Genomic DNA, 13295 nt, shown 5'->3' with positions numbered 1-13295 from the left:
TGTCCTACAGCCAGAAGTGTAGAAGTACCTTTAGCAGACTACATTAAATCTAAGGAAGAAGGTAGATCATTTAAGCAGAGAAACAAATAGACCTTTGCTAGTGGGGACTCATGAGCACCAGTTCTGCATCACCAAGACCCAAAGCCTTTGTCATCGAGGCTTTAGAGCCACCAGAGACCTGGAAGCAATGCATGTCCCAAGTGTGTGGTAACTTCTGATTATGCCTTATTCTTCACCATCTTGGGAGGAGGGTATGGATTTGGTACCAAGTGTATGTTCCTTCTAGCTGAAGACACAATCACCTGATCTTTACCAACCCAAATGCCAGATTTGATTTCCTTCCTGGCTGCATTCCTTTTATTTCTAGGATTTGGGAGTGAATTCTCCATGCTATACCATGCAGGTGCCCAGTAGGTATTAAATATTCCTCCTTATGATAGTGGTGACTCAGTCAAAAAAGCCTGAAGACTTTCTAGTTAAAATGATACTAAAAATAGACTTGACAAAAGGAAGGGAGGTAAATATAGAGGAGGATAGTATTCTGCAGCTACAGGACCCTGATGTCATGAGCCCCAGTCAAATGATACTTCCACCTTCCTATGGCTAGCGCACATTCAGTTCTTCCCCTAATCTGTATAATTTAGAGCTGCTAATTACCAAGTCAGAAAGCTCTTTCCCTTCTACTACTTCTGTTCCTTCATCCATAGCTGGCTCAGTCCTACCATATCCTCTCCTGCTCTGCCCTCCTCCTCCATCCTGTCCTCTGGAACCCCTGTTCTACTGTTAATGAATGTCCCCTGGTCTCAAATTTTTTTCTCCCTCCCTCTTACCATCTTGTATGGAAACTGGCTCCCTCCACAAGTCACTGAATCTCTGACCACCATCTCCAGTAAAGAGTATACCTTCATTTATTTACCTTACTGGACCAGTGAAAAGGCATGTTCTTTGCTCTTTACTGCCACTTTGGGATCCTCCCTTTGATGCTCAGCAACCTCTCTCCTTTGCGAGTTTACTTCCTCTATACTGTCTTGTCTAGATCCTTATTGTAGCCATATGCCAGCTTGCAGGTGGTTCTTTCTCCTTCTCAGGAAATCTCCAGCTCAAAGTCTTACTCTCTAGTAGAACCCATAGCCTCACATACAAGGGCTAAAACCCATCCATATACACATGGATATTCCCTCAGAAACCCAGACCTTACCTAGATGGTTTAATATGTAGAGCACTGGGCTGGAATCAGGAAGACCTGAGTTCAAATCTGGCCTCAGACACTTACTAGCTGTGTGGCCCTGGGCAAGTCACTTAACTTCTGTGTGCCTCAATTCCTTAACTATAAAAATGGAAATAATAGCACCTATCTCCCAGGGTTGTTATGATGGTCAAATGAGATAATATTTGTAAAGCTCTTAGCACAGTGCCTGGCATATACTAGGTGCTTAATAAGTACATATTCCTTCCTCCCTCTAATCCCCACCCTATACAATTGGACTACTATACATCTTCATACTACCCAAGCCACTCACAGAGATGTTCATGCCCTAGAACTCAACTGCTATGATTCAGAACTCGTAACTTCTTCTGTGATCAGAACCCCCAGTCTTTCCATCTTTTCCTCTGCTTCATTCCCTACCATGCCCTCAAACTATCATCTTGTATCTCTTCTCCATATAAAGCCTAAGTGAAAACAATGGTTGTTTTTATTCACTGTTTCTTTCCACTTCACATCCATTACCTGGTAAACTTACTTGACCAAAATGGCTTTCTCCAAGGTTACCAAGAATCTCTTGCTTGATAAATCATATTCTCAGTTCTCATCCTGGTTTTAACAATATTTATTTCCCTTTCACTTATGAAATTCTCATCTTTCTTGACTTCTTTGATGCTGCTCTCTCTTTGCATTGTTCCTACTGGTCTTACCATTCCTTTTCAGTCTCTTTTGAGTTTTAGATTTGTAAAGAACTTTGATACCTATCTTATCCAATCCATACCTGAGAAAGAATCTCTTCTAAAACATACCGGATAAGTGGATATCCTAGCCTTTGCTGGAAGACCTTTAATGAATGAGAACTGACCACCTTCTGACTCAGTTTACTTTTTGCCCTCTCCAGTCATCAAGAAATTTCTCCTTATTTTATCATTTCTAAATTTGCCTCTTTCCACCTAGTTCTTACCTCTGGGCCCCCCAAAAACCAAGATGATTCCATCTTCCATGTGATAATCCTTCAAATAACTTGAAGATGGTGATCATGTCCCCCTTACGTTTCCTTTAGGCTAAGCATCCCTAATTCCTTCAACTTCTACTCATATAACATGATTTTGAGGTATTTATTATTCTGGTTGCCCTCCTCTAGATACTCTGTAGTTTTTCAAAATCATTCTTAAAATGTGGTGCCCATAACTGAATGCAGTACTTAAGATGTGGTCTGATGAAAGCAGAGTCCCTATTGAGATCGTATTTACACACACACACACACACACACACACACACACACACGTGTATATATATATACACACATATATACATGTGTATATTATATGCATACAGATGCATGTGTATGCATATACCTATATATCTACATGTATCACACATGCATGTGTATATACTTCATCTTATTAGATTCAGCCCAGTGTTCTAGATTGTCATGACTTTTTTGGATCCTAACTCTTAGGTAGTGTTTTAACAATCCCTCCCATCTTTGTGTCATCTCCAAATTGATAAGGAATCCATCTATGCCTTCATCCAAGTTATTAATAAAAATGCCAAATAGCACATGACCAAGGACAGATTTATGGATTCTCCAGCAGAAACCTCCTTTTAAACTGGCATTGAACCAGTAATGACTAAACTTTGGGCCCTGCTATTCAACCAGTTCCAAGTCCTGCAAATGGTTGTTTCAGTTAGCCTATCTCTGTACATGTTATCTACCAGAGTAGCAAAATCAGAATTGAGAAACTCTGTTTTCTCCTTGTCATCAATTCTTATGCCATCCATATCTTCTTTGGTTCAATTCTTTTCCCTGGTATAGCTAAAAAAGAAAAATCTCCAAGACATGATTTTTGTTATTCTTAGCTTTCCAGTCACAGTTGACTGAAAGGTACAGAGAATACCATAAGCCCCCGTGCTGCTAGCTTGACAACTACAAAAAAAGCATTTGATTCAGAAAAGCAAAATCCTACTACAAAGGTTCTCCTCTGACAAGATGTCTATCATGCTTATGTCAAAGTCATATAAGAAAAAAATAACAACGGAGAACTTTTTTCATCAGTCCTCTAATTGTTACTATCAACTGAGGAATAAAATGGGGAGATAGCTGCTTACTAAACATGCTTACTGCTTTTACAGATATGCAGTGCAGAGTAGAAATGGAAAAAGGATTCCTTTAGAGATGTTAAGGCCCTCCAGTTGCCTCCTAACATTATGTTAATCATATCAGGCTCTGGGACATTAGCGAATCTCATAAATCCATAATCACTCAGAATTGAATTCAGCCTAATGCACACGTGAAAGACTGACTGGATGAAGAATGCCTGTTTTCTAGATTATGATATACTGTTAGATGGCCAGATTATAGACCTAGACCATCAATACTTTTATCCTGGACAAACTCTGCTGATGGAGAGTGAAGTAGGCTTGGCATCAAATAGGAAAAGAAGGAGAACTACCTGGATTGCATTTGAGAAATGGGCACAAGTCTTTTTATGACCAGAAGCTTTTCCCTGGCTATTAGTATTAATATCCTAGCAGTGATAGTAGTGATCCTAGTAGCACCTCCAAGACAGAATGCCACAGTCTCTGAAGAACTAAGGTTGATAGTCATACAAATGGAAATGGAAGCTGATAATGAGCATGAGCAGGCAGTAATATATTACCAAGAAAAAAAATGTACAGGACAAGCTACACAAAGGCTATCAACAGAGAGGTAAGACCATAAATGGAGGAGCTGGTCATGCTACAAGAGTGAGGAATAACTAATGAGCTTTCCACTGGTACCAAGAAAATGTCAAGAGTTTTAGACACAGGGTTAGAATGAGTTAGGACAGTAGAAAAGTATGGCTATCTATTGTTGCATAAAGGTTTATGGTCTTTAGAACCAGTTAGCCAAGGTGACTCCATATTAAAATCCTAAAACCTACACCATAACATCACACAATATATTTCAAAACTCACAATTATATGTCCCAGGCATAAGTATTGTCTCCTGACACATTTTTTTTTTTAAATCATTTTCAAATTTTGCATTTGCCACATTCTAGTTTGCACTGCCTGTATTTGCCTACGTTTCATAGACTCACTTCTTTCTGAAACATTAAGCTTCTTGGGGGCAAACACTATTTTTTTTATCTTTATACCTTCAGTGCTAGTAAGTGTTTAATAACTATTTGGTAAATTGAATCAAATACCAGCTGTGGTGCAATATCGTCTTTATTGTTAGCATACATTTTATTTCTTTTTCAAAGTTATTATTTAATGCACATCTTCCTCATTTTACAGGCTTTACTTCTCAATGCAAGTCCGTGGGGAGAGTGAAAGAGAAAAGCTCCTATTAATGTATCAAACAAATGATCAAATAGTGAATGGCCTCTTTCCTCTGAACAAGGAGCTTGCAGTGGAAATGGCTGCTCTTTTAGCTCAGGTAACTTCTCTGTGCAAGTATTCCTTTGCAAAGATCAGATAATAATTGATATTCTGGATTAAGTGTAGTAAAACAATGTACCTTCAGCAGTTCTTGAACTTCATTTTGCCATGATTAACACCTTAAAAATTACAGGTCCAGTAATTACAGTTTGACTCCAAATTACTGACACTCTGGTAGAGATGATACAGAATGAGATAGTATTCCATAAAGGGAACCTAGGTTCTTAATTATCCTGAAATTAAGCCACGAGGCTTTGAATTTAATAAAGGAGCATGAGTGTAGAAGTATGGGGCTGAGAATGCTAGGGGAACATATTTGGATTACATTCTGTTCTTTAAATAATGTAATATGTATGAATCAGAGTTTAGGAGGATTAGAATATTTTTTCCTCCTACGAAACCATTAAGTCATTTGACACAGATAAATTAAGATTGCATTTGAAAGCATTTATCTAACTTCCAGTGTAGGTACGAGTTTTGTAACCAATTTGTTACTCTTCACAACAATTTCCTAAAAATCTCCAATAATCAAAAGTTGTCTTATAATAAATATTGTTAATGCTGATTTTATAAGGGACAAAGAGCTGAGGCAAAAGCAATGAATGTCACACAATGTATCTAGTGAGAGAAGATTTGAAGTCATATCCCTTTCACAGAATCACAGAATTTCCAAAAAAAAAAATAAAAGGAACTTTGACGGCCATCTGTGCCTGAAACAGAACCCTGGAATATAACACATCCACCTGGTCGTTGATTGAAGACTTCTGGGAAGAGGCAGCTCATTACCTCTAGAACATGGCTTCTGAACCTTTTTGGTATCATGGACCCCCTTGGTGGATCATCTGATGAAGCCTCTGGGTCCCATCTCAAAATTGATGTTTTCAAATAATCAAAGGAAATACTAAATTTCAGTTGGAGATTAGTGAAAATAAAGATGTAATTTTTCTTCCCATCCAAGTTTACAGACTGAAATCTATCCACAGGCTATCTTTGGGGTTCATGGACCCCAGATTAAAAACCCCTGCTCTAGAGGCAATCTGTTCTCTTTTTAGATATTTCTAATCGTTTGTAAAATTTTCCTGACCTCAAGACCAAGTTTCTCTTTGTAGTACCCACCCATCCCTCCCATTTATCCCCTCTGGGGTCAAACACAGCCTGGCTAATCCCCTTCCATGTAGTCCTTCAAGTATTTGAAGAGAGTTATCATGGCACCATACCAACGCACAGGCTAGGGTAAGTGCAGCTAATATATACTACATGATTACAATGCTAGACATCCAAGTTGGTACTTAAAAGTCAGTATCACTTTTAAGAGAATTAAAATAGTTTAAACATAGAATTTTTATTTTGATGGCATTTTTAAAAAATGGAATTCAAACTCTGATATTCAATGAGGCAGCAAGGTGACCCAGTGGGTAGAATTCTGAGCTTGGAGTTAGGAAGACTGGCTCAGATCTAGTCTCAGACACTAACTGTGTGACCCTGGTCAAGTCATTTAACTTCTGTTTGCCTCAGTTTCCTCATAAGTAAAATGGAGATAATTACAACATCGGTGTCCTAAGGTTGTTGTGAAGATCAAGTGAGATTCTATTTGTAAAGTGCTTAGTAAAGTGCCTGACATAGAGTGGGCACTTAGCAAATATGTGCTGTGTTCTTTCTTATTTGTAGAAACAGAGGCTGGACTCAATACCATCCAGGATTCTTTCCAGTTCTAAGTCTATAACCCAATAATTCTACAATATCAGTGAACGTGCATTCTTTAAATTCCACAGTCACATGATCAAGACAAATGAATAGTATACTCTGTACATAACAGCAGTAGCTTTATTCTCAATTTATTTTAAGTCAAAACTTTCTCTGACATCCCACTGTTTCTGTTTCTTCTAGGTGGAGATTGGAGATTTTGAGAGACCTTTCTCAACTCCAGCAGGGCAAGTGACCTGCCAATACAAGGCAAACCAAACACTAAAACAAGTCATAGAGAAATTTTATCCTAAAAGGTATAAAAATGGCTGTTCTGAAGAACAATTAAGGTAAGAAAAAAAAATAGTTCCTGAGTATTTCATGCCTAATGACATATGGGTGCATCATCTAAAGTTTAGAGACAGGCTCTTAAGTTGGGGCTCTATTTTGATATAATTTGATATAATTTGTGTCCTCTGTAATTCTATTTATTTTATCTTATGCATTTAAAAAAATTATTCTGAGAAGGGGTCCAGAAATTTCCCTCCACTGTTGTCAAAGGAATACAAGCTACAGAAAAAACTAAGAGCTTTTGGTTTAAAGAATATATCCTCATTGGAAAGTCCAGTGAGATTTTATTGGTCACAGTTTTTATTTTTAAGACTACTTTCTTATCCATATCAAAGCTATAGAGACATAACAATTGACTGATCTGTGTGAAAATGGAGATAAATCAATATGAGGCAAAGAGGTTGAAAGTACGCATTACTAGTTAATTGGTGCTGCTTTTCATGTGGTTTTAATTATTTCATGTTCAAACTGAGCATTCCTACATATTAGAATCTTGGCTCAGTCTCCTCCAAGATCTTAATTCGCATGGTCTAGGTTCAGAACTGAGTGTTATTTCCAAAAATCACTTTCCGTTCAGCTCAAATCACCTACACTCAGAGTAAAGCTTCAGCAAAGCTCAGATTTTAACTCAAACTAATATCTAGGTTTCTGCAGAGAGCACCCTCCCCCGCCCCATCCCAGCCATTATATTCTCCATGATACCTTCAGCTTCAAGAGACAGGTGCTGTTTAGGAAGTTCCTAGTCTCTTCCATATTTGTAACGAGATTTTTTTTCCTTTTCTTCAGTGGGGGTGGGGGGATGGGAGGGAGATCAAATAGATTCTTTTTGCTGAAAAATAAAATTTAATTTTAAAAGTGAAAAAACAAAACAAAAATGACAGCCCATTCCACCTTTGGATAATTCTAATTTTAATATAGTTTTCTCATAAATTGAAAAAAAAAAATGAAATTCCTAGTCTCTTACCAGGAAGTTGTCTTGTGAGACTCTTAAACTTGAGGTTGAGTATGGCAACCCCTAAAGCTGGTGCTTTCCAACCAGGAAGTATCCCTAATAAGTATGCACTTTTTTCCCCTAAAAAGTTCTATCAATATCTTTTATTGTTTATATCACCTTAACTTATGAATATATCTCTCCTCCCTTACCCAATGATGGAACTGCTTGTAACAAAGAAGATAAACAGAAGGAAAAAAAAAAGAAAACAGTTTAGCAAAACTAAGCAATAGACGAACTAAATCTGACACGTATGTTGCAATGCACACCTGTCATCCCCCACCTCTCCAATGCAAGGGTAGCAAGTGCATTTTCTCATCTCTCTTTTTGAGATGGTCATTTTGAGATTGGTCATTCTCATTACACAGCATCTCAAGTTTTGTCTGTGTGTTGTTTATTGTTTTCCTGTATCTATTTATTTCCCTTTTTATCAGGGCAAGTAAACCTTATATATCTTCTTTGAATTCCTCATTTCATCTTTTCCTGCATATTAGCAATGTTTGTTTAGCAGTTCCCCTGAAGTCCTATTTTAAAATGCAGATATTCCTAGAGCCTATTAGAGTAACTTACCCTAATGTATTTGCCTTTCCTGGCTGGATGGTTGTAAGGGTAGCCCCAGAGCACTGGGCTATGTCTGAACCTCAAGAAGCAAGAATATTCAAAGTGGGACACAGAGAAGTCAGGAGGGAAGAGTGTAGAAAAGGATGGTGGAAGTCACTGAAGACAAATGTTGATCTACATCGTTATTGTGCCCAGGCTCAGCTGTGGAAAAAGTTCTACATCATGATCTTGGAGTTCATCAATGTTCATGGGAAACGAAATACTAATTTGTACTCTAAATTATAGATTTTCCTCTTTTCTTTTTAAAGACAACTTTGTCAACGATTGTCAACTAGATGGATGGCTCTCCGTGGACATAGTGCTGCTGACTGTATGCGCATTTACCTGACTGTAGCCAGAAAGTGGTCATTCTTTGGTGCAAAGTTGTTTCTTGCAAAAGTAAGAAATTTGTGGAAAAAGGGTTTTTAGATCGCATGTTTGTGTATATACCCCTCTTGCTCCAACCCAGTGAATCGGGGTAGGGTTACAAGTCATCAGTAGTGTGCAGTAATCTAAACATGTTTTGTATTTAGCTTTAAAATGAATTTTAAAATAGAGGCTGTTAAATGCAGTCATCAGAAGGGGCTGCCTGTCTTTGATCCCAACTGTCTCCATGATTAGAACAGGTCCAAATCAGTTTCTCAGTTGCTACAGCTAGAGCCCAAACCCAACCAGTTATCACCCTCCACTCCTAGACCCAGCCTCCCTTAGCCTTCTCTCTGGATTTTTCATTATTATGCAAAATAACTTATATAAGATTCCCAAGGTTGTGCTTCCCTGAGACTATCTCCTTATTATCATTTAAACCTCTCCTCTTCTCTGTTATTTAAATCCCATCTTGGGCACTCCTGTACTTGGTGCTGCCCATCACCCCAAATTAAAATTCCTTTGCCTTAATTAAAAGATCCAATTTTTTTTTCCTGTTTTGGCAGCCTTCTTTATTTCATTTTGAGAGAGCATAATCCCAAACTCTGGGAATTCTGAACAATGTAAACAAAATATGAAGGGACACACTGATTGAAAGGGCTAAACAGGAATACCCAATTCCCTGTCTTTTTCTCAATCCCTATTTTACATTGGTAGAATTTATGACAGTCTGAATTCAATTTCCCTTTCTACAAAAACTGTTTAGCTCACACTTTTCCAGTAGACTAGGAGGCAGTCTATGCTTAAACACCTTTCTTGGTGACTGTATTATCAAGCAAGGGATGGGAGGTACGGGGTATAAGTCAGTAAGAAATTCCAAAGACCTCTGGGAACTTGGGGCTATAATTCAAGGTTATCACCAATGAGGTGAGAAAACCAGCCTTAGAACTGTGCCTAAATAAGAGGCAGTGTAGTGTGGTAGCCTTAACTTGGACCAGTCATTTCACATTTGGGGGCCCCTAGTAGGTCTCTTCCTATACTCCTCTTGCAGATCTTAGTAACTAACATTTATGGAGTACTCTGGGAGTTGCAAAGCACATTGATATACATTTTTATGTGATTCTCACAAGAGTCTTGTGAGTCAAGCTCTACAAGTACTAGCCCTATTTTATTGAAGGGAAAATTGGAGCTAAAAGAGGTGATGATGATGATGATGACAATGATGATGAAGAAGATGGTAATGATCTGTTGCTCTACCTTGTTTCATTTCCAAGGAACAAGATGCCCTTCTCTGATTAATCTTATCACCTCTAATCTCATCACCATGCTGCCAACTCAAAGCTTGACAGACCCCCATCTCCCTCAATCTCCTCCCAATTCTGATGGGAGGGGGTAGGGGAAGCAGCACCAAACCCCTCCCAGTGTCTTCCTTTATAGAGGGCAGCAACTGGACTTTTGAGTTCACTCTGTACCTTCTGCTTTACTTGATTTCAACTCCATGAGAACAAAATGTCCCCATGTGGGATGTCCCCTGGAGGTCTTCCTGCCTATTTCTATGTGTTGTTCCCCTCATTAGATTGAGTAGAGACTGTCTTTCTTTTTGTTAATTGCATCCCCAGAGCTGAGCACATAGTAGGTCCTTGGTAAATACTTATCATATTGATGATGATGATAGCTAAGCCTTATATGGTGATTTAGGACCTTTTGTAAATATTACCTCATTTTATCCTCACAACAATCCTGAGAGTTGGGTACTAGTATTATTAACTCCATTTTACAGATGAGAAAACTGAGGCAGACAAAAGTCAAGTATCTTCCCCAAGATCATCAGCTAGTAAGTGTCCAAGGCAGGATTGGAACTCATGTCTTCCTGATTGCAGGCTCTATCCACTGTACCACCCAGCTGCCTTAAGTGACTTGTCTTCAATAGCACAACCAATTTCAAAGATAGGTTTTGTTAACTCCATAGATGAAAAAAATAATTTAAGCTGATTTGGAAAATTATCAGGCAACTTGTTATCATACCTTTTTTTAAGGGGATGAGGACTGAACCTGTGATTTCCTGGTATTGGGGAAGGGCGTAGGTGAGAAAACTCTCTGTGGCCACTCAGGTCAGAACATTCTCTGCCACCTGCAGAATTAATTGTCTAGAGTCTGGAGCAGTGAAATGACTTCTTGAGATCACAAGCTGTTAGTGTCAGAGGCAAATTGTGAAGATTCTCCTTATTTCCAGGCCAGCTCTCTATCCACTGTGCCAAGTGATAACATAGCTGGAATTTTCATGTTTCATGAGCAACATCTAGCTATTTTTATCCCTCATACATTCAATTAGCAAAACTCCCTCATTCTTGTGAATGCCAGCCTCCCTGAACTTCAAGATTTATACCTAATGAATATTATGAGAATCTGCTGCTTTTCCATATTTGTCAGCTTTTAAAAGCTTTCAGTACATTGACCTAAACAGTATTTCTCCTGGTAAAAAAAATTTCAGACTTACATGATCTGATGCTGAGTGAAAGGAGCAGAACCAGGAGAACTTTGTGCACAGCAACAACCACAGTGTGCGACGAATTTTTCTGGTAGACTTAGTGCTTCATTGCAATGCAAGGACTTAAAAAATTCCCAGTGGTCTTTTAAGGCAAAATGCCTTCCACATCCAGAGAAAGAGCTATGGAATTCAATCTCAGGGTGTAGCAGATCATTGTCTTTTGTATTACATTTTGGTTTGTATATGATTTCTCCCATTCATTTTAATTCTTCTATACAACATGACTATGGTGAAAATGTATTTAATAGGAATGTGTGTGTAGAACCTATATAAAATTGTGTGCCATCTCGGGGAGGGAGGGAGGAAGTGGGGGGGGGGGGAAGGAGGAAAAGAAAAAATTGGGATTGTATGGTAGTGATTGTGGAACACTGAAAATAAATTTAAAAAAAATTCCATCCTTTTTAAATGAATGTTAACCAAGCAATTTGAACCCTAACTAGAATTTTGGTACCTCACAAGTCTGAACAAATACGTAATTACAGAATACTAAAAATTACTGTATTTTAAAAAAAATACCGTGTCATTTTTTAAATCTAATTCCGGTACAAAATTTGAGGAAATTCCGAGTAGTTCTGACTAAGTATCCAGTTCCGTATGGTTTGATTTCATGACAAAATGTCAGGTGTTTTCCACTAACAAATGATCTTGTCTTTTAATGTGACATTTATAATATCCCTCCTATTTCACAGCCAGTAACTCCATCCACACTGGGAAATACTTTCATATGGCTAGCCGTACATGAAGACGGAATTAGCATCTTGGAATATAACTCCATGGTAAGAATAAGTCACAAAACTTTTTGATGTAGATAATGTTATATTTAGCATTTAAGTTGGCTACATTCCATTCAGCTACAAAACCTGTCATAAAAAGGTAGGCTAAAAACAAAAGGGGAAATTACAATCATGATTGTATTAGGATTCTCGAAATGGCAGTTTGCACAGTATATTACATTAGGAGGACATTTTCTGTGTATGAGACAAATTATATTGCAGTATCATTAAAATAGAAATTTTAATTGCATAGGTCAAAAAATTCAGTATCATTGAGTTTTCTCCAAAATGGTTCTTGTAATACCTCTAATTCTTCACTTTGCACATGTGCAAATTATTATAATAGAGCTTTCCCATGATCAAAAAAATGACATTAATAATTTGAAAGACTGTGTACTCCTCCAGATATATGAAATTTAAATTATTTTTCTTACCTTTTCTTTACAAGCTAAATTAGTTAATATAATTTTATGATCAAGTGAACAAACATTGCTTTAATACAGATGTTGACTGGTATAATTAAGGATTATGTCTTCTTGAGATCTTAATCTAAACCTGATATATATAATATATGTGATGTATATATACATATATAATATATATGTATATATACACATAATGTACATGCATGTATTATACATATATAATTTCAGTGCCTTTTTTTGTTTGTTTTTAAAACTGGAGGAGAAGGAATGGAAATCATATCAATGCATACCAAAAATCTAATGATTAATTGTCCAGAATCAGTTGTTGGTTCTGTGTATACTAGGAGTCTATGATCACCAGGAATGTCAAAAGAGGCATACTTTTCTGTGCAATAATACAGTGATTCTGTCTTCAATTGCCCCTACTGAGAAGTGTTTCAAGGGAATTTAAATCTTTTGGATAGCTTCAGACTCATGAATGAATATCTTGAGTGTAGATTATATTTCTTAATTAGACTCTTCTAGACAGTTTCAAAGAATATTAAAGCTTAACTGAACACATTTATTATAAAGATTGTGTTTAATTTTTTTCCAGGGGAGGTAGGTTGGGTAAATGAAGGGGAGAAGAAAATAAATACTTGTTAACTTTTTTAAAAAATAAAATATAATTAAAAAATAAATTTAGAAAATTGATGCCCACTGGTAAATAAATACAGAACCACAAAATACTGAACCACATTTTCTCAGTAGGTTTTTGTCTTAGCCTCTTTGGTCAGTGCAGAAATGAAGGAAGCAAAGGTAACACTGAACAAATTCCTCCAGAGTAGCATCATCCACTGTCCCGAAAATGTCTGTTGCCATCAAACACCCTCTGTCCAAATAATATAAGTGACAAAACAGAATACTAAAACAAGCTAGAGTAAGA

At 37.4% G+C, this 13295-nt stretch overlaps 1 protein-coding gene across 4 annotated transcripts in view; it reads left to right on the top strand.

The window, feature by feature from the left end:
* PLEKHH2 (pleckstrin homology, MyTH4 and FERM domain containing H2) overlaps positions 1-13295 on the top strand; it is a 121193-nt gene that overhangs the window by 101242 nt on the left and 6656 nt on the right. For 2 of the 4 annotated variants that reach the window (XM_072635733.1, XM_072635734.1), the window contains 5 exons: positions 4490-4631; positions 6521-6666; positions 8528-8657; positions 10405-10458; positions 11862-11948. In XM_072635733.1, coding sequence (XP_072491834.1) covers positions 4490-4631; positions 6521-6666; positions 8528-8657; positions 10405-10458; positions 11862-11948 — 559 coding nt within the window. The remainder of the gene's footprint in view (positions 1-4489; positions 4632-6520; positions 6667-8527; positions 8658-10404; positions 10459-11861; positions 11949-13295) is intronic. The other 2 variants (XM_072635736.1, XM_072635735.1) reach the window with 1 other exon arrangement.

Source organism: Notamacropus eugenii, chromosome 1, assembly GCF_028372415.1.
Source record: "Notamacropus eugenii isolate mMacEug1 chromosome 1, mMacEug1.pri_v2, whole genome shotgun sequence".
Classification (NCBI taxonomy): domain Eukaryota; kingdom Metazoa; phylum Chordata; class Mammalia; order Diprotodontia; family Macropodidae; genus Notamacropus; species Notamacropus eugenii.
This window is presented reverse-complemented; position numbering and strand designations above follow the sequence as displayed.